Source organism: Uranotaenia lowii, chromosome 3, assembly GCF_029784155.1.
Source record: "Uranotaenia lowii strain MFRU-FL chromosome 3, ASM2978415v1, whole genome shotgun sequence".
In the NCBI taxonomy this organism is placed as follows: Eukaryota; Metazoa; Arthropoda; class Insecta; order Diptera; family Culicidae; genus Uranotaenia; species Uranotaenia lowii.
In genome coordinates, this window is record NC_073693.1 from 91417080 (window position 1) to 91438547 (window position 21468).

The window sequence follows — 21468 nt, forward strand, 5'->3', positions numbered from 1 at the left end:
TATTTGTTTGTTTGTTCTCAATTTGTTCCGCAGAAAGGACACCAACTATGCATAGCGCGCGCTAAATGTGAAAGCCATTTTTTGTTGTTGTTTCTGTTAACAAGTTCCTTCTCCTCCTTCTCCTTCCGGGGTAAAACTTGGACGCGCGGGAAGTTTTTTCTTCTTCTTAATACAAACTGCGGTTTTTTTTTTTGTTTAGTAAGTAATGGGTTCTTCGCTCATAAATGTGTTTTATCACAATTCTACCACCCAATTTCTTCTGCTGCTGCTCCTCACTCCTCTAGGCTCTAGGCTCCAGGCTTCTAAGACGTTGTTTCGCAATCCTAGGACTCAGTTTCTATATACAAAATAATAATAGTTAATAATGTTCAGGGTTATAGAATAAAAACTTGCTTCAATTTATTTCTTGCTCTTATCCTAGCTGTTGCAAGAGGGGTTTTTGTTTTTCAAACAGCACTTCGTCACCAATCCTATGATTCTATATTGTTTTTGTTTTTTTTTCTATTCCTGTTTTGTTTGTGTAATCTCTCTAGGTACCGATGCTTTCTAGAGTTTAGGGTTTTTCCTACCTCAAACAATTCGTTTCAGTAAAATAATTCACAGATAAATTAGCAAACGTGGTTTGAAACACAAAGATAATACTTCCACCAGTGGGAAAGCATTTTTAATAAATCTTTCGCCTTTTTATTCACTGTTGTTTCGGTCCATGGCAGAAGGTTCCGCTGATCTACTCGGGTGTTTTGATCCGGCCGATCCGGAAAAATCGACGCTGCTGCTGCCCACTGATGGCGCTATACTACTAGTGCTGAGGTTACTACTGTTGTCACTGTTAGTTGTGTGACTTGGCGATGATGACTCATGCTGCCGGAAGTGGGACTCTTCAGCGTCAGTTGGAACCGGAAGTGTCGCTACAGCGGCTACCAGTTCCTCGGCACAATTGTTGCTGCTAAGAAAACTGGTCGCCGAATCACTGCCGATCAGGCTGCCATCATCGCGGACCGACATGTTTTCATAATTGTAGAACTTTTCCGGGCTTCCCTCGGAGACGTCTGGGCTGGAGACCACCACTGAACTCTCCTGGACAGATCCATTCAGGCTTCCGGCATCGGAACCCGCGGATGAGTTGTCCAGATGCTCCAGATGATGGTGATGGTGATGATGATGGTGGTGATGATGATGATGCGAATGCAGGGGCGAATGCCGATGCTCCTGCTGACTGTTGTTGGTATTAAGTACTGCTTCCGGGAAAATGAAATTGTTGGCCTCGTAATTCCGCTGGTAGTTGGTCCTGTGCCGGGAATAAATGGGAACAAAAATGGCGATGAGTATCCTGCTTGATAATTTTATGCCTTTCACCCTTGCAACCGAAAACCCACATGGTAATAAGTTCCGATACCCCACCAGAATAGGGTAGGAGTAACCCCACTCAGTCTGTAGGGGAGGAGCGGGCTATATGCGCCTATTAAGCAGAACACTGATTTAATCAAATATCACATCGAATATGTGTACAAAAACTATATACACGTGTGTAGGCATCTGTTTTCTGTACAATGGAGTAATTTTTATGTTAAAATTTTCTTCTGTTTCCAAGAAAACGATTTCATTGTAAGTGTTGTCTAAAATGCCGAATCTCAAATCGTGCGGGCTAAATGCGCCTATTTATGTTTTGAACAAAATTTCTGTTTTTTGGGTAATATTTCCGTACAATATCGTTGAAACTGTTAGAAAGTAATAATTTTCGTACGACAAAGCTGAAGTTTTATAAAAATCTATGTATATTATAATTTTGTGGAATAAAACAAAAGTTAGGGTTGCCATACTATGGAGGCAGTTCATCCATGAGAAAAACTTTATCAAATCTGTTTTTAGATCTTCAATTCTCTCTTAAGATGTTATTCAGAGTTTAGATTTGAAGGTTCAGTGATAAAAATCATTTATTTATTCTATTATACCTGTTATTTTAGGATGTAGGCATTTTACAAACATGATGGGGGCATACAAAAACACTCTCTTATTCCACTATATAGTCATTATTAAACGTCCACAAAAGCTGAAATATGTTAAACTACTTAAGTTCATTTAAGTAAGAAACAAAAACCTTCCTAGTATTTGTTTTAAACTTCTTTACGCATAATTTTTAAAAGTCGAAATATTACATCAAAATGTATCAAAACCTTGTACGATTTTTTAAATTTTTTTGAGTGTATAAATTCATAAAATTCTTTCTTGCCTTATGTTCTAAGCGTATCACCCTCAAAATGCATTGGTCAGATAAAATGTCTAGTCAGCCATTTCGCCAAACAGCCGTAGGGTCATTTAACCCGATAGGCCCATTTAGGAAACCTTTCCCCTACTTAAAACTATGTTCAAAGATAAATTCGATTCCGGAGAAACCTTTTTGGGAAAATTACCTGAGCACCGTTGTAAAATTTATACAATCGGAACGGTACCATTTCATTTAACATCGAGAGCATCGCAAATGCATTTACTTTACCTTACGCAATCCCCCAGTCTCTAATGATTTTAAATATTTACATAAGCCTCTGCTATTATTATGGTAAAACTCGCTCCGCTAAGGCGCTTAGCGATTTGGTAAGCGAAAAGTGCAGTTTATGTATTAGTTATTGACTTGCCGCCAATGATGCGGTAGGTCGGTAATTGTAATCGGTTCGAAATGTGTAACTTGTTAGTATTGGTTCGAATGGTTTAGCAATCGATTTGTAGAGATCCTTTCTACTGAGTTGTTCAAACAATTAGTTATTACTGGAAGGATTAACTTGATTCAAAGAATTTGAACTGAGCACAAGAATAATTTCAGACAAAAATTAAATTTTTTAACACTTAACTGCAAAAAGGGGTTTAACTCCCACCCCTCCATGGAGATTTTTTTAATGTAAAATTTTCATCGTAATAAAGGTATATTATTTGATCTTTAAAGGTATTTAATAAATGTTAACAAGACTGCTGATTTTGCTCGTCTCTGGTAGAAAATTGTCTTAAATAAACATATGCTTGAGACATTTCATTTTATGACATTATGTATATGCTGTTCGCGAATTGAAACTAGTTAATTTCGATTCAATTAACCTTTTTGTATTGAAACTCTAAACTAGCCACACAATAACCCTACCTCGTCTTTAGAATGGGTTTTTTTTGAGAACTGTAGCAAAACAAATACAAAATTTGAAACCAACTATTTAAACTTCAAAATTAATTCATCGAATACTAATATTATACACTAATATTATACATCAATATGTTGGAAGTCATATTCCATGACTCACGATGATCATCAGAATTAGCAAAAAAATGTACCTAGTATCCTCTACTTTATTACTAAAAGTTTTAATTTACAAAAAAAACGATACATTTTATTTTGTGTTCCTTGTTCTTCTTAATTCTCAAAATCACATTCAAAAAGATAAAGTACACAAGCCCACAAAATGTACATCCTTCGAGGAGCTAAGAATTAAAAAGCTTAATTTGACTAATTTGAGTGCCCTGGAATTAAATATGCAATTTTTCTATTAGCATTTGTTTTTTGAATAATTTCTGAAAATACCTTAATGTCGTTTATAGAAATTTTTGCATTTTTTTTTAAATTTTGAAACAAAGACATAACATTCAATCAAAAGGTTTTAAATTAATTTTCAACTTTCCCCTAGACTTAAAGTAAATTTGAGTCCTGCTAAAAAAGTTATAGAGGTTATCGATTTGTTTACTTTTCCCCATTTTCAATTAAGTTCTAAACCCAAATTGAATTTAAATATTTTAAAAGCCGTTCAAACCCAAGAAAAAACAAGTTGTACCGGATAAGTAGATAAAGATGGTAGAACAACTATAACCGGAACAGAAAAAAAATTAAAGCAAAAATCTAATCGTTTTGCTTTAACCCTTCATTTCGTGATTTTTTCATTTCCCGTAAAAATCATTTTAAACGGTTGGAAATCTTGTATACTTCAAGAAAAACATTTAAAATAAAACACGATTTTTCACTTTTTCATACATTGATTGTTGCAAATTTGTTACTTTATGAAACATGAAAAAAATATTATTTTTAGAAATACTTTTAAGCATATCTGTATACTGAAATTCCGTAAATTTGATTAAAAATTCTAGTTAAATGATAAATGTTCACAACAAGGGTAGTATAACGATATTGTCCTGAATCAAGGATTAGAATAAAAGTGTAAATAATTTAGAAAGGCTCAAAGCTAAAAAAGAACGTGATATATTATAAATGAGACATAAAATGAATCATTTTTACTCCACGACTGAACCTTTATTTAAGTTGATTGTAATTTTTGCTACAAGATCATACTCAAAGCTTTAAATATTTTCAAAGACCTAAGATTTTGTTAAAAGATTTGAAAGAAAAATTTCAATAAGGACTTCGGTTTTAGACAAGCCAATTATTTTTCGACATCAAAAATGTTGAAAGTGATTCAGCTTTCAAATAGGTTAGTGAATATTTTCATGAAGTAGGGGAAATAAGGGCATAACGAGAACCCGCAGCATAATAAGCACTCCTCTTTTCTACAAAAGTACGTATATTCATAAATAAATTTTCATGATGATTTGTTTCGTTCCTCCTATAGTATTAATTTTTCACCAAAAAAGAAATCTTCTTATCATCTTTACAGAAATATTAAAAAACATCTAGGTTCTCAAGTGACAAAAATATTATAACTTTTGAGCACCACGAAATAAGCTCTTATGACATTGAAATCATCTTGATCTATAACACTGAGTAACAAAAAAAAATCCAGGGTTTTCCAACTGAATTAGACTAATATTGTCGCCCTGAGTCCGAAAATGACCATGGTTTTGTTCAATCAGGTCAGGATATTAGAATACTGTATCTCAAAAAGTTGACCTGATACAGCAAAATCAATGTGATATTCTAACTCAGGACACAAAAATTAGTCTAAATCAGCTGAGAAACCCCAGACTATTTTTTGGCTGTCACCCAGTGTAATATACGCACAGCAACATTAGGAACACAATGGTTCTCAATTTTCACCATCATTTTTTTACTTCAATTTGTTGACTCGGGGCACGATGAGCGTTTTCTGCCGTATAATATAGCAGCAAAATCAACTCGATGTAGTCAACTGAATTACAGAGCTACAGCTTGACTAATTTACAGGATAAAGCTTGCTTTTTACTCTCACACAGATTTCCATAAAAATGACAGCTAATCGGAATGAAATTGGAGTGAAGGCTATTGATTTCTCTGTTTAATGCATGAGAAATCGTATACCGGAATAGCGAGCGCGCCCATCGCATATAGGCCAAATCGTCAGATGAAAGAAGTCAAGTTGTAGCTCTATTATTCAGTTGACTTCATCGAGTTGAATTCGCTGCTAGATTCCCCGGCAGAAAACGCTCATCTTGCCCCAATAAACGGTGCTTATACTGCCTCAAGGGGGGGGGGGGGGCCGGGGTTTCTCATTAGGTGCCTGCAGTGACTGGTTTTCAGCTTTCGGCAAAAAAATTTAAAATGCATTTTTAAAAGTTTTCATCTACTTTCTCAAGTTTCAGCCAATTAGGAAATAGATTATTTTAGTGTCTGAACACAAAATAATGATGTAATTCACATATTATAGCCGATTTCTATGGTTAAATAAGCGTTTTCCTTAAGGTGGCCATTATGCCCTTATCTCTCCGTAACTGAATTTTTTTTACGAACTGATCAATTGAAACAACAAATCTGTTAGCCAGATAGGCCAGATCAATCATAACGTTTTGTTTTTTAAAAGATACTGAGTTCAAAATATTTTCATTATTGCACTTTTTTATTTTTGGCAAAATTTTGCTACCTCTACTGCTTACGAGCTCATATCCATATGTCCTCTAGATTTATTCACATTTTTTTTGTATAATTCTGTAGGAATGTGGTCACTTGATCCCCTTTTCTAATTTTCATCATATCTTTTAGGAAAAATTGAGCAACTCGTCGTCTTTTGCATTTTCGAACAGCGTGTAACGTGTTACTTCAAGTTTATATGTTAAAAAAGTTAGAACGACACATGAACCCGTTGATGAACTAGAAGTATTTTCGTGAGACGAAAAAAAAAGTTATATTTTTAAAGTTACATGAGACTTGATCCTTAATTCAGGTTGCTTTGACCCTAAACAAAAAGCTAGCAAAATCCAAAGATAAAAGGTCCGTTGACTTCCTGGTAAGCTCATAATAAATTTTTACTTGGAGCAAGTGAGATTTATCATGTTTAATTCTTACTATACTATGATAAGTAGTTGTTCAATAAATTATATAAAAATGAAAAAAATACTGTTATGAAAAAGAAACCATAACTTTTTTCATTTTCACCCGATTCTGATAAATAACCACTTAAAATCTTTGTTATGAATTGATATTCAAGGCCAATATAAAATACGATTTTTTTTAATGTTACCATCAAGTCTAAAACTTTCGCTGAAACGCAATTTTTCTATCATAAAGTCACTTATATCAACAATTAATAATCTTTAATATGCAAAAAAGAGATTTCAAATAACTTTCATGCAGTCTGAGATATTTTAATCTAAGTAAAAATGCTTTTTTTATTTTTTCAAATTTTCATATTTAGAGCTCAAAATCTGTTCTACCGAGATTTTTTCTGAATTTCATTTCCGGATTCGGCGTCCGATTTCACATTTAAAATATAAGTCGGTCTCTGAAGTTCACGATTTTTTTTAATTCTGTAAATTAGTGTAATTAATGGATACACATTCAGGGTGTTATTACATTATGACAAGTTCCCTAACTGCGTAAAATCGTTTTGAATGTTTAGGTAAGGCCAAACTTGTTTTAATGTCAAACATGTTGAAAATCAGATGTTTTGGAAGGAAAAAAAACAATCTCACCTCGGAATACGGTATTACAGAAAAAATAAAAATATATGTTAAACGAACCTGGTTAATATTCTTCAGCTGCTCAACCTTCATCTTTCCATATCCCTCGAACCATTTGACTCAACGAATTGTACAGAAAAGGTACTATCGGGCCGTCCGACTGAAATTCTTGTAAGAAAGGTTCCACTTCGCCCCCAACGGATACGAAGAAAGAGAATTTGACCAGAAGAAGCGGATCCTTGAGGCATGCAACAACGTCTCTATATCGGTGAGTACCAATCTTTTAGAGCACACTTCGTTTTGTCTGAACCAAATTGAAAGAAAAAAACAGGTCGATATAGCACCGATATCAAAGCGGCATTCGATACGATTGATCACGGAATCTTACTCGCTAAGCTAGCTAAGCTCGGTATTCATGACAACATGATCTCTTGGTTGAAATCATTCCTCACTGAGCGGTGTATTAGGATTAAATTTGGTGATAGCATATCATTTCCATTTACTAACCGATCTGGCGTGCCGCAAGGGAGCAATTTGGGACCTTTACTGTTTGTTCTGTTTTTCAACGACTTGACCCTTAGCTTGGAAATTGGAACCAAAATAGGATATGCTGATGATCTGAAACTATTCGTTCCAGTTGAATCCACTGTCGATTGTGCACACCTTCAATCTTTACTAGATCACTTTGGTGAATGGTGTAGACTTAATAAGCTATCAGTCAGCGTTTCCAAGTGCTCCGTTATATCATTCCATAGAAAGAAAACGCCAATTTTATATGATTATAACATCGATAACCAGCGCCTTGACAGGGTATTTGAAGTTGACGACCTTGGAGTTATCCTCGATGCTCAGCTTACGTTCGATAGTCAACGAACTTCAGTTATAAGAAAGGCGAATCGTCAGCTTGGCTTCATCTCCAAAGTAGCACGAGAGCTCAGAGACCCATTGTGCTTGAAGTCACTCTACTGCGCACTTGTCCGGTCAATTACAGAACATGCTGCAATTGTTTGGGCTTCCTATCAGTTATGTTGGATTTTGCGAATCGAGCGTGTGCAAAATCGTTTTGTTAGATTCGCTCTACGACATCTACCCTGGCGTAATCCTGAAAACCTTCCCGCATATTCCGACCGGTGCCAGATTCTGGGATTAGAAACATTGGAACGCCGCCGAAAAACTCAACAGGCATCATTCATCGCAAAAATACTGAATGGAGAAATTCAGTCGCCAAACCTGCTGAATGATCAACTTTAATGCTCCTTCGAGGACTTTACGTCATCACTCTTTGCTATCGAATCGAACCCACCGAACATCCTACGGCCATAATGAACCAGTTGGTGCAATGATGCGTACGTTCCAGATTGCTGAGCATCTTCATCAATTAGGGGAGCCATCTAGCCGATTCATCAACCGAATACGCCAGTCTTCATTGTTTCGTGTTATCTAATTGTTTTGTATAGATCCTTAGTATAGATAATACATTAAAACAAAATGTTCGATGATAATAATAATAAGTTAAAATGAATCGGATGTCGGCTCTACCTTGTCATTTTGAACACCTTCAACAACATTTTTCATGTGTAGAGTGATTACTAATGCTCACGTTCTCAAACTAACGGTGAGCGCAAAACTTTAACGGAAACACGGTACTTTTAGAATACTGTGTATATAGTGCGCGGCGTGTAGGTTCATCCTTCATCAGGTTGTAGCTTCCTCTAAGATATTTGAGAATATCTCAGCCAGTAGCGCGAATACCATCTTTGAACGCGCCATGTAAAATATGTAATCCGCAACTTCCGCAACAAACGATTTTTCGTAGTCTTGTTTAGAGATTCATCAAAGCCAACGACGATATTGTTTATGTTCTGCAGGATATCGTCGAGTTCCGTTCTAAAATAAGGAGCAATTCCAAAAAGCAGCGTATAACTGATTTTGTACCGACCAAGTTGAATCTTGTCCGCAATTTGGCTATCAGTGAACATCATCTTGAATACGGCAGCGTCTTTTTCTGCGGCGCGCAGCAATTTATGGCTTACGACTGTCTCCAGGCACCAAAAAATCTCAGCTTTTGTAGTATCGGTTTTCAGCTTAAATTTATCGATAGTCCTCGAGGAAGAAGAAACATTGCTGGTAGAAGGAAGCGAATAAGGATGAACGGCAGATGGCGATTTCTCAGCAATGTGAGGAATTTCCATATTATTTCCAACGCTATTAGAAGAACCGGGCTCCAGTTCCTGGTTCTGCGGTTTTTGTGTAAGGTATTTCATCATACTGCCGGATACAGTTCGCAAAAAATCAAAGGGCTAACGATACATGAGCAACGTACAGTGAAGTTAATTTTTAAGCAGATAATAAACTAGCAGAAAATAAAATTTCTTCAAATAAAATCAGGATCATCATTTTTTCCCTGATTGGTAGAAAAATTCCCTGATATTCCCTGATTTTCCCTGATTTTCCCTGATTTTCCCTGATGCAAATTGAATTCCCTGATTTTCCCTGATTTTCCCTGATTTTCCAGGTTTTTCCAGGTAGTCGACACCCTGACATTAGTTATTGGAAAGATATTAGTAATTTTGTAATAACCAATGATCACGATCCATTCAGTAGAAGAATACATTTTTCTGGACTCTCAATCATCAATTAATCCCATAACATACATTTTGGAAAACTTTTTCTTATAAAAATTGAGAGTTTACTATTACTTTTGAAATAATATTAATTATATAAAATAATTATGTTGGCTGGTGTTTCATGGATGATTTGTTGTTGTAGGAATTCTATTTCTATCTGATATCGCTGAAATCGCTACTTTATATTGAAATAGCACAAACGATCTCCAAAATAAACAAACATCAGAAAGAAATAGAATTCCTACTACAACAAATCATCCATGAAACACCAGCCAATATAGTTTAAAACTTTGTTGCCTCGCATAATTAATTATATTATAACTTTTTCATATGGGAAACATTTTAAAGTGATAAAAAAAAATCGTCAGTTACATTTTGTTTAATTTTTCAAACAAAGTTTAACTCGAAAAATAAAATTCTTAAATTTTTTGAGAAAATAGCATTGCTGTTTTGCTCTGTTTGGCACATTTTTCCAGAACATTTGATATTTTTAAGACAATTCAGATTCGAGTTATAGCAATGAAATCAAATAGTTCCAGAGATCAAGTATCCTCATTCTCGCCTACTTTAAATGAACTCTGATTTTATTAACATAACAGATATTCAACTAGCAATATTAAACTCTTTTTTTTAATTTTCTTATTTCTTGCACTATGTAGGTACTTCAACAGTAAAAACTAATGGAAAAACAACTTTTACTTACACAGAAAGAAAAATGTAATCTTACATTGCACGTTTTCACATCATCGCAACGAAAAATATGAAAAAGAGTATAACATTTAAAGGCTAAGATTAACTTTACATGTCACCGCATGCGAAATCCAGCGTCAACGTCAGTTTGCCAATTCTGTTTTGATTTCGTACCTATTGGATTCCCAACGAAGACGAACTTCATCAATTAGCTTGCAATTTCATGTAAATCTTAGCGTTCGCAACGTTCGACCGTATTTTGTTGTAACTGCTCGTGTGCTGTTTCGCTTCTGTTCGAATCGAGGTGGTGCATGCTGAGTTTTAAAGCAAGTAAGTGAGAAATAAAACTTAATACCCTTCTAATTATTGTAATTATTATATCAAATGGTCAATTTTATTTGTTACAGAAAAAATGCCACTTGAATTCAACGAAAGCTCGGGCTACCCCAAGTGCATGACAACTTATTTTCCTACCAGCATGTCAATCGCCGTTGCCGTCGTCGGGGAAATAGCACCAAAAAACCGGTATTCGTGAAAATTTATTGAATACCAATTTTTCTTGTGTGGATCAAATAAAATGTATGTGTCTATTAAAATCTCTTATCGACAAATATCGATGCTTTTCTTATTGGATAAACAACCATACCAAAAAGAATGATTGGAAATGTAGGTTTACAGTAAACAAATCAGTTGAAGGCGATGGGAAGTTTACATGCATTAAGCCGTATTGATACATGTAAATACCCGATTCCCTTCTACCCATGCAGTTGCATGTAATGTTACAAGGATTTTTCTAACTGTGTAGTTAGATATCAATACAGCTATTACCGTTGACGATTTTTTTCCTTCACGGATTCATAGTCCATGCAGTAGATGGATAATTTGCGAGGGGGCTTCAAAATGAGAATTCTTAATATAAATCTTGAAATCTGACGATTTCAGGCATATTCATCAAACTAAAAAAAAAGATTGATTATGTATATGAATTGAAATTATGTATTCAAATTGGAATATGATTTATAATACCACATTTTAATGCTGAACTTAAAACACAGCTGTCAATTCAAATATTTTCTGAAATGTTTTCTGGTATTGGAATCAGATGAAAAGTTCAGCATTTTCAAACAGCAACCTTAATCTGGAAACTGAAATTTAATTTATGTTCAAACAGCAACCTTAATCTGGAAACTGAAATTTAATTTATGTTTTGCCATTCAAATTTGAAACCAGATAAAAGATTGTAATAACATCTTCAATTCAAACTAGTTACAAAATGATTATTAAATATATAAAATAAAAAAAAATATTAAAAAAAATCTAGAATTGAATTTCTCCCTTTTTCCATTCAGTGTAACAGAAAAAATAAGAAAAATTCTTTCAAAATTGTGATCTTTAGATTAGTTTAAGAAGGTTTCATTTTATTACTGAGTCAAGATTAAGATCGTCAGGTGTCGTATCATTCAAATAAATTTTAATAGAAATTTAAAGTTTTATCTGTAGAGTTCAACATATCAATTGAGAGTTTATCCTCCAAACCAAACCTAAGGAAAGAATTCAAAAATAATGCAACACTTTGTTTTGTAAATAACTCTTGAATAAATGGATGAAAATTGGTGATATTTTCAGAGAAGCTGCCTAGTAATGTAATGAGTACGTGTGTAAAATTTAATGACGAAATATTAAGTGGTTTTCGAAAAAACGTCCGATACAGAAGCTAGTTGACATTTTTTTCTTTAGCAGGACCAAGAAAAATCCTGCAAAGTCACAGTAAGACACCTAAAACAGATGAAAATCAACGACCAAATTTCATATGGTCAGTTCGTCTAGTTGACTAATAAACAGGACTAACTTAACATCTACAAGGTAGAAAAGCTGACCACCTTTAAAATAAATCAAATATCGTCAAATCGTGCGCCAAACATTTGGAACACTAGTAGGAGGGGGGGGGGGGGGGGGGGATTGCTGAGATTTTTTGAAAATTTTCGTAATGATTAGCAAAACAAACTCTTTAGCGAACACCTGGCAGGATTCCAGCAAAAAACTGGTCGTTGGTCCTGTATTTTCCGGAGATAATACAGGAGAGTAAAATGGAAAAAATTGATGTCTAGTACTTGAGGAGGCTGACGATTTGTGGAAGCAGCGAACCAGTCAGTGTTTCATATAGATTGAATCGATGAATGGCTAAATATACAAAGAAAACTGCCTCCAAATGCGATCGTTCTCCCTATAAGGTACACCGGGGTAAGTGGGGACGGTGGCTATAAAAACAATACTGCAAACTATTTTTTCAAACTTTTAATGCAGAATGTTAAATTTACTAGTAATCTATCCAAAAACTGTAAAAGAGAAACGGTTCCGACAATAGCGGATGTTTACGGTGACTTTTTGTTAATTTTCTATTTTTAACTACGATGTGGAGTTGATGTGCATCTTTTTCAATCGCAAATTTCTCTGAAACTAGCTGGCTCTTGACGAAAAACTCTACATTGAAACAATCCTTACATTCGAAACAACAAGTTAGGAAAAGAAACGACGAATAAAAATTAAGAAAAAAGAGTTTGTTTTCAAAAATCTAAAATGTTGTCTCCAAACCCTACCTGGGGTAAGTGTGGACGGCTTTATATATACTTGATGTTTACACATTTTTTCAATTTTCTCTCCTTCATTAAATACATTTTAGCTTTATTTAGCATTCGGATCATGAAAAGTTGGGAAAAGTACTGGAATAAGTATATATTTTCGATAAAACCGGATCTCGTCTGTTGCAACATAAATTTAACACAATAATCACTATCATGAACTTTTTTCGAAATTTTGGACGGATCGAGCAATAAAGTAACGTATTCAACCAAGAAAACACAAATTTGTTGAAAATTTCCTGAGAAATCAAAGGGAAAATCTACCGTCTCCACTTACCCCATAAAGCGGGGTAAGTGAAGACACTAGCAGTCCATAACAATTCACGAGATAACTTTTTTCGCTTTTTGTCTATCAAGCTAATCTTTTCAGCATTTGTAAACAACATGTTCTGCATCACATTGAATGCGATTTTATCAAAATTGATCCACTGCTGATTTTTTAATGATTTTTTAAAGTTGAACTATACGAAAAACCGTCCCTACTTACCCCGGTGTACCTTATAGCACTTTCATAGGTCCCACAAAGTTTCGACTCTGTTTTGGTTGGATCTGGGGTCGTGCTTTTACGCGAAAACTGTGATGGAGTGATTTAAAGTTAAATGTGTTGATTTTGTGCCGAAGAAGAACAATTGGCTCAATTTCTCATAACTTAGACGAAATTAAAAATTTTGAGTAATTTTGAAGGTCTAGCTTCAGGAAATAGACAACGGAATCAAAAATAGCCTTGATTTGGAAAAAAGGTGGGTCATAGTAAACATTATAGATGGCGCCCATGGTGCCTGAAAACGAAAATCGGAAAACTTCTTCATTGGAGGCTATCTCAAAAACCACTGGACAGTACTTACAAAAATAAGCACAAGTGAACATTACTAGGCAGCTTCAAATTTCAAAAATTTCCACCCAGCCATTCAAAAGTTATTCACAAATCAAATTGTCACCAAAGCTGTTCGCAAAATATTCGTTTCGGGGAAATTTCACCTGCACATTTTTGGCAATCCTCTGGCCGCAAATGATGACCGATTCTGTTGATTATAGATTCATTGTGTAGGTAATTTATTATTGTATTTCAATAATTCAAAATTAAGTCGATTTGTTTTACCAGGTTGGTCCCGAAAGAAAAAAGTGGAGAAAAAATGTTTTTAAAATACAAAGAACTTTTGACAACATTGTTACATTTAAGTGTTCCAATGATTTTTTGAGTTTTCAAGAATAATTTTCCAACGATATATAAATATGTTGACGACCAATGTAAGTTTTGACTGCTATAGTGGATCTTCCTGTAGAAAAAAAAATTATACTTAAAAAGCGACATTCAACTTTTGCTTTGCTTCGCTGTATCTCTTTTTATAATGAACCGATTTTGGAAACTAAAATTTTAGGTTTTTTGATTTTGATTTTTCATAAAAAAAAAACTTAGTCTCTCAAAAATCTCAGCTCCTCAGTATATTGGAAACTGCAATCAAAGCTTTTTGAGGTATAAAACTTACCAAATTATTTTGCTTACAATAATATACTTTAATAGGATGATGATGATGATCCAGGGAAATGGAAAACCAACAAAAAAAATTACAATTCCTTCAGCCTCGGGATATTATTTTCTCAATTAAGTATGGCAAAGTCCGCCAAAGTCTCAATCAATTTAGCTTAAGTCATCTGAGCCAATCATGATTTCGAACCCAACAGTAAAACTACAGCACAGCAAATAATCGAAACAAATGTGGAATATACTTCTTCAGCTGGAAATACATCAATAATCCTTGAAATCAATAATCAATAAACCTTCGATACTAACCTCGGATCCACAGCCGATGACGCCGCAATATCCTGAACACTCATGGGCCGCTGCTGCACCGCTGGATCTCTGCTTCCGGGGCTAGATGTATTGCTGCCACTTCCGGGTCTCACACCGGCCTCTCCACCGGCACTAACCGGAACCCTCGGGTTCAGCTGCACCCGGAATGCAACCGGACCTCGATTCCCTCCCCCAAATCCAAACCACAGCCTCTGGGCAAATGGATTATTGTTGTTATTGATGTTCATATTGGCTAACAGCTCCATTCCAGCGGCCAAATTTGCCCTTAAGCTCTGCATCAGGGTGTGGGCGATGTTCCTTACGGTGGCATTGACACCTTCGGCTGCCCCGCCTCCAAACGGCATGTTAACTCCATTGGCGTTCAATGCCAGTAATCCGTAATACCGGGGAAAACTGATCAAAAAGTTCCGGTTATTGTTGTTGTTGTCATTGTTCCGTCGCTGGAACCGAATCGAGTTGTAGAGGCCATCTAGCACGGATCGGGCTCTTGGAGGCTGTGCTTGGCCAGGATTTGCCCCTGCTGCTCCCGGTGCTCTTGGTGCTTGTCCTGCTGCCGGCGGCTGCGGTCGTCCAGCTTGGGTCGGGTTGGCGTTGTTGGCACCGGGCTGTTGACCTGCTCCAGCTGCTGCCTGTTGAGGGTCTTGGCCGTAACGCGTTTGAAGCAAGATCTGCTGCAACTGGGCTTGCTGTATTATCACTGGGAGCTCGTAGTGGTGGAAAAAGTAGATCATGGAATGCTGAAAATTGAAAAAAAAACCATCAATTAGCGGAATCGAAACATCGATCATTTGACAAACATTATTGTCTGAATTTCTAGATAAGATTGGGATATGAACATGTCACATTTTAGCGTGTTGCCTGAATGCAAACCTGCAAAAATCCAATTATTTCAGAAAAATAAGCAGTCACTCAAATTTGAATCATGTGGAGTAGCCCGGATCAACATTTATTTAGTAATTTTTTTATTTGAAAAGGCTCATAGCTTCCGGCTCTAGGGAGCCAAACTCATTTTGTATGTTTACAATTGTTTGCTTAGGTATAGATCATCACTTTTTGAAGAGAACAGAAAATAAATACTGAAACATAAAAATACAAAGAATTATAGATGAAGATCAATAGTCTATCCTAGCTAGTACATTCGCTCTAGCGGCCAGGAGGACATCACATGACCAAACGATATGCTCGATGTCATGGTAACCTTGGCCACAGTAACACAAATTGCTGCCATCAATATTTATACGACAGAGTTCCGCATTCAAGGAATAATGATTGGACAAGAGACGGGAAATTATACGAATAAAATCACGATTCAGGTCCAACCAATTAAACCAAGGCTTAAGGCTTACCCTTGGAATAATCGAGTGGAGAAACCGAGTGTTTTTTTGTTTGATATGAAGGTTTATGCTTCAAATGCTGATAAGCTAAGTAGACAATACATTTTCAAAACTTTTTATACAAACGGATTTTTAAACACTTTTTTTGTTTTTCTGCAGTTTTGAAATTTTAACGGTGTCAGGAATAGTTAGGAAACAGTTCTATTTCATATGGATAATATTTAAATGAATTTTTATGTTTTGAAAAGGTTATAATATTTGGTAACGAGCGATTTACCATTTTTTTACTAACCGGGTTATAATTCTAACCTTAATTTAATGGATGTTGGTCAAAACATAAGATAGAATAGATTCGTTTTTGAGAGGAATTGATTTTTTTTTTGCTATTTTCGTAAGCATAAAAACACGTTATCCAAATAAGTCTTATAGATGGCAAAGTTGATATTAATTTGTGATAGAAATTTTACCCTTAAAAGTCATCAGTTCAATAAGAAAAAAAAAGAGAATTGATGTATACATTGGGATAGTCATAGTCACTGTTTGAGATATATGCAGAAGAATGTTTTATCTACTTAAGTTAGAGTTTTGTTTAAGGAATCATAGCAGGCTTTTTTTGTTTTGAGGATATTTTAACCCTTCGTTTCATAAAGTAACAAATTTGCAACAATTTATGTATGGAAAAATGAAAAAATCGTATTTTATTTTAATTTTTTTTCATGATGTGCTCACCATTTTCAACTGTTTAAAATAATTTTTATGGAAAAATAAAAAATCATGAAACGAAGGGTTAAAATAAACCAACAAGTAGGATGGTCGCAGCAACAACCAGTAATAGTTGTAAAATATTGACATGAACGTTTAAAAAGTAGCGAAATGTTTTCTGAACATGCACGTTTTCTGATGCTGATTTCTGCGCCTTTATTGATGTTAAAAAAAGAGTGCATCAGTTTTTTACATTGGGAATGGGTTTTTAATCCTAAGAGAAAGTCTATTGACATTTGTACAAAATTGATGACCTCGGTCAATCACGTAGTAGCAACCATTATTGGCGATGGGAAACTTGTTCTACTGAGCTATTCCTGCGATCGTGGAATTCGAAATGCATTTATTTCAAAACACTGTGAATAATATGAAAAAATTTTCCTTTAAAACATTAACCGTTGAGATCAATGAACGAAAAAGATCATTTACTCTTCAAAAACTTTTGTTAACGCATATTGGGTTCAATGATAAGGGTGTATGTGAGAAATCAATCAAGCTAAGCTAGTCTTGACTAAATATTTAAGTTAATTTAAGTGAACACTCATCCATCCATATACTGAAACTTATAAAATTCCTCGTCAATGATGTAAAAGCTTAAAGTAAATGCGATAAACATTTTTATTTAGCCGTCATTCACCCCTTAAATTTTTACTCGTTACAGTCCCTGGAGTGGCAATTTGGCACTCCTAACTAAAGCAATATAGCTCTCTTCTTTCCCAACCGATTTTGACAAAATTTCTGGTTCTGGAAACCTCATGATTTAACTCAAATATACATCTCAAACATTGTTCACATAAAATCCTTCAAATTTTTTATTGTTAAAGTCTAAGAGAAAAAATTTGTTGAATCATGCTTTGGAAAATACATTGTAGATCAGCTACGGAATGCTAAAATAAAATTTTACTTAGTGTCCAAGAAAGCTGAAGTATGAAGCTATACGTTGCATATAAGTTGCATGCCTCAAAGTGTAATGTGATAACCTTTTCCCGGAAAGTGAGTAATTTTGTGCACGAATATCGTTTCGAGAACAGCTGTGCCATAGCTAGAAAATCCTCCGTGAAAGATCTGGGAGTCGAGTTGGATGAAGAACTCAGTTTCTCAAAACATGTTGAACAAGTCGTAGCCAAAGCAAACTCTATGTACGGAATGGTAAGCAGGATTTGTAACGAGCTGGACAATCCTTACACTATTGTCTCTATTTATGTTGGGCTTATCCGAACCACTATTGAATACGCCAGTATAGTGTGGCAGCCGTATTATAACGTTCATAAAAACATGATTGAAAGGGTTTAAAAAAGATTTCTGAAATACGCCTTAAGGAATCTTGGATGGCAAGAAGAAATGCCGGAATACAGATCATTGTGTATGTTAGTTGGACTGGAATCACTCGAAACTCGGAGGAAATCAACAGATGCGCTGTTTTTAAAGGACTTGATCAGTGGAAAGTACTTTTCGCCATATTTAGTATCACAAATTTCTCCAAATGAAGGACGTAGCAGTTTGCGCAACGTGAGACCGTTTCAGCTTCCAAATCGAATACAGAATTACGCTCGTAATGAACCAATCTATAGAATGATGGCGCTTTACAACGCACATGCTGATGTAATCAAACTGACTATGTTCAGAGAACAAATAAAAAATAGTCTTAAGATGTTTTTATCATAGATGTGTTGTAACTAGTTAGGATCAAAGGCTGAAGCCTAGAATCTGATAAATAAATAAATAACATATAAGAATTTATTTTTTGAATTTTTTTAAGATCATGGCCACAAAAAATGTAGAAAAGTGGTGTAAAACCCTAATTTTTCAATCAATAAATTGTTTATGTGAAAGAGGATTGATAAGCTGACGTTATTTGGTACATTTTAGCATTTTAAGATGGACAATAGTACGAAACACAAAATTTTTGAAAAATTTTTAAGGTGGCTGTTTTTCAAACTATTTGTTTATTTGCATTTTTTCAGATTTTCACCCATTTCACCATTTTCATTGATTGAAAAGTACGGTTTTTACACAACTTTGATGATCTTTAAATATTAACAAAAATCCTTGAGTGCAACGTAAAGTTTCTAACTTCAGCTTTCTTGGACACTAAGTGAAATTTTTTCTTGAGCTTTTGTAGTTGATCTAAAGTTAAGTTCTTTAAAAATGGGACAATTACCAATGCGTGTATCTAATAAAACATTCGCTTGATCGTTATACTTTATAGGAAGGAAATGAAGGTAATCTTACGATAATCCATTTAAAAGAATGGAAAAAAACATCGTTTTCGAAAGAAAAACGCACACTTTTTCAGACATGATTTTGATCAGTTTTTAAACTTATACTTCGTCAAATTTGTATGTTATCTGATTGCATTCTCCTCCTTCAATTTCTGCAACTTTTCAGTCCAATACTTCTCTTTTAAATGAAACTGAGGGCAATTTAGTGAATACAGCTATTTCGAAATAATCAAAACTGGATTTTTTTGAGCCACTTAAAAACGTTTTTAATGGGATATTAAAATCGGCTGGTAAAATCTGACATGGTAACGAAGTAAAACCATCATGAGATTGAACTTAAAATATAATCGGTTATAGGTACATTCAATATAACTCGTTAAAGACTTTCAAAAACAGTGAAAACCAAAGTTTTCGTTTTGAAGTTTGATGTTTTTTTGCAACAGGAGTGGAATCTGGGCAAATCATTATATATTATATACAAACCACCAGCAAATACGCTAGAGACCTTGCGACGATCAGAAGTGTTATAGGATTAAACCGCTGGAATTGGTCTGAAATATGGTTTTTCGTGAGTCTTGTCGTCTATCAGAAATTACCTGTCTCATTGCCTCTATACCGGCTAGCTTACGACCTCTGGAACTAGCAAAACAATTGTTGTTTGAGGTTAGGTTTGCGTGACTCATAACTAGGCAACACTTTTAGCTTATCGGAGAAAAATTATTGGACATTTCAGCGGTCTATACTTAGTTTTTCGTCTTTTTCCGAAGCATGGATCCGGATTTTTTTCTTAGACTTTGAATAACGGAAAACTAAAGTATTTTAGGTGGATAGATAATGTTTGAGAAAATTTTTTGAGTTACACTACGAGATTTTCTAAACTATAAACTTAGCACAAATCGGTTGTGAAACAAGAGAAATATAGCGGCCTTAAGCGAGGAGTGTCAAATTCACAATCAAGGTCTATTTAGGGAGTTTTTTTTTCCTGGGCTTTAAAGGTGCGTCCATAAAAAGTTACAATCCCCAAATAAACTTACAAGCCGTCAAACTTCCAATAGTGTCATACTGAAACTCAAGAGCGGATTAGGGTTAATGCGAGAAATTTGTACTCAATGAAAATGGGATATGTTTTTTTCTGTTCTGACTATTCTGTATTGCAAATCTACTTTCAGAAACTGGGAATTACTTGAATTTATTTTAAATTCAACAAAGCTTAGAATCACCCAGATAACCAGAAATCGTAAAGTAGTGTTCATTGTAGATTGTATAAGCATCCAGTTTAGATTGGAATCCCAGACAACCAGAAGTCGTATTTTCTTTTACAGATTACATCGTATAGAATGTTATTTATACTCATTTTCGTATATCTGCACCTACAATGTGCGGTCCATGCATATTCTTTATCGTATTTAAAAGCATTGCATGATTTTATTACGACAAGAAGTATTTATGTACATATAAACTCGACCTTTGTGTACGACAATTCGCAAAAAATCCTTGAAACGACCGATAAACGGTGATCAGCCGTGATTGAGAAATTTGGTCGTGCTATGCATAAAATAATTCGAAACAAAAAACGTATATAACTGCATGGACTCATAATAATGTGCATGCAATCGTATACCTTTGCAAACTAATTCGCATGTCTGATTTTCGTAAAACGTGTTTGCTGGCAATCGTAAAAGAATACGAAAAAGTTCAATAAAATCGTTTTTGGTAATGGGACATCGATGATTGGAATCGTATTAAAGGAGGCTTCAAAATCTTCATCGATGACGTGTTCTACGATTTAAAAGATTTAAGGTATAGAAATATACGATTTGCTTTTGGTTTAATGCCTTTGAAGCAAATCCCCTTGAATTTATATATTCCAGATAGCGTCGAGGAACCATCATGAGCTGCTGATCGATTCGTCAGGGGATCAAGTCCAGGCGCTAACAATAAATTCATGAACGTCGAAAAAAATCAGCAATCAGGCAAATAATAAATGTGTACGATATAAACTTGCATTTGACAGCAAAAAACATATTTCTTTGAAATACACTCATTTTCAAGCGGATTTGTGCCAACGTAAGAACTTAACTACACAATTAACACACGACGTATTACAGGACACGACACTTAACGTTCTTACAAACGGAAAAAAGGATTCAAAATTACCTTTTTTGTCGACCGGTTTCGGGCTCGATGTTGCCCATCTACAGGACGATGTCCGACTGATCACACGAAGAAATTACTGGCAGGATCGTACTACGAGTGTCATAGTATTCGTCGAAGGATGGTTCCTTTTTAAATTTTTCTTTTGGTGAAGGTGAAAAGCGGCGACATAATTGGTGGGTCATCTTCATTCATTAGCGGTTTCTCTGAAGTGCTAATGAACATCGACTCCCATACGTTCAAATGTGAGGCTTTTCTTACACATTTCTTATAGGTCACTTTTTCCCAGTTAATGGAGTGACCCATTTCCGTTGCGTGGGTGGCTACGCTAGATTCATTGGCCCTGTTGTTGTCTACAGCGTTTCTGTG

The 21468-nt window shown here is 35.0% G+C and overlaps 1 protein-coding gene across 1 annotated transcript in view; it reads right to left on the reverse strand.

The window, feature by feature from the left end:
- Positions 1-532: 532 nt before the first annotated feature.
- Positions 533-21468, reverse strand: part of LOC129751796 (uncharacterized) — a 342108-nt gene continuing 321172 nt past the window's right edge. Inside the window, exons 11-12 of the mRNA XM_055747524.1 lie at positions 14607-15364; positions 533-1288 (exon numbers count right to left, since the gene is read on the reverse strand). Coding sequence (XP_055603499.1) covers positions 685-1288; positions 14607-15364 — 1362 coding nt within the window. The 3' untranslated portion in view covers positions 533-684. The remainder of the gene's footprint in view (positions 1289-14606; positions 15365-21468) is intronic.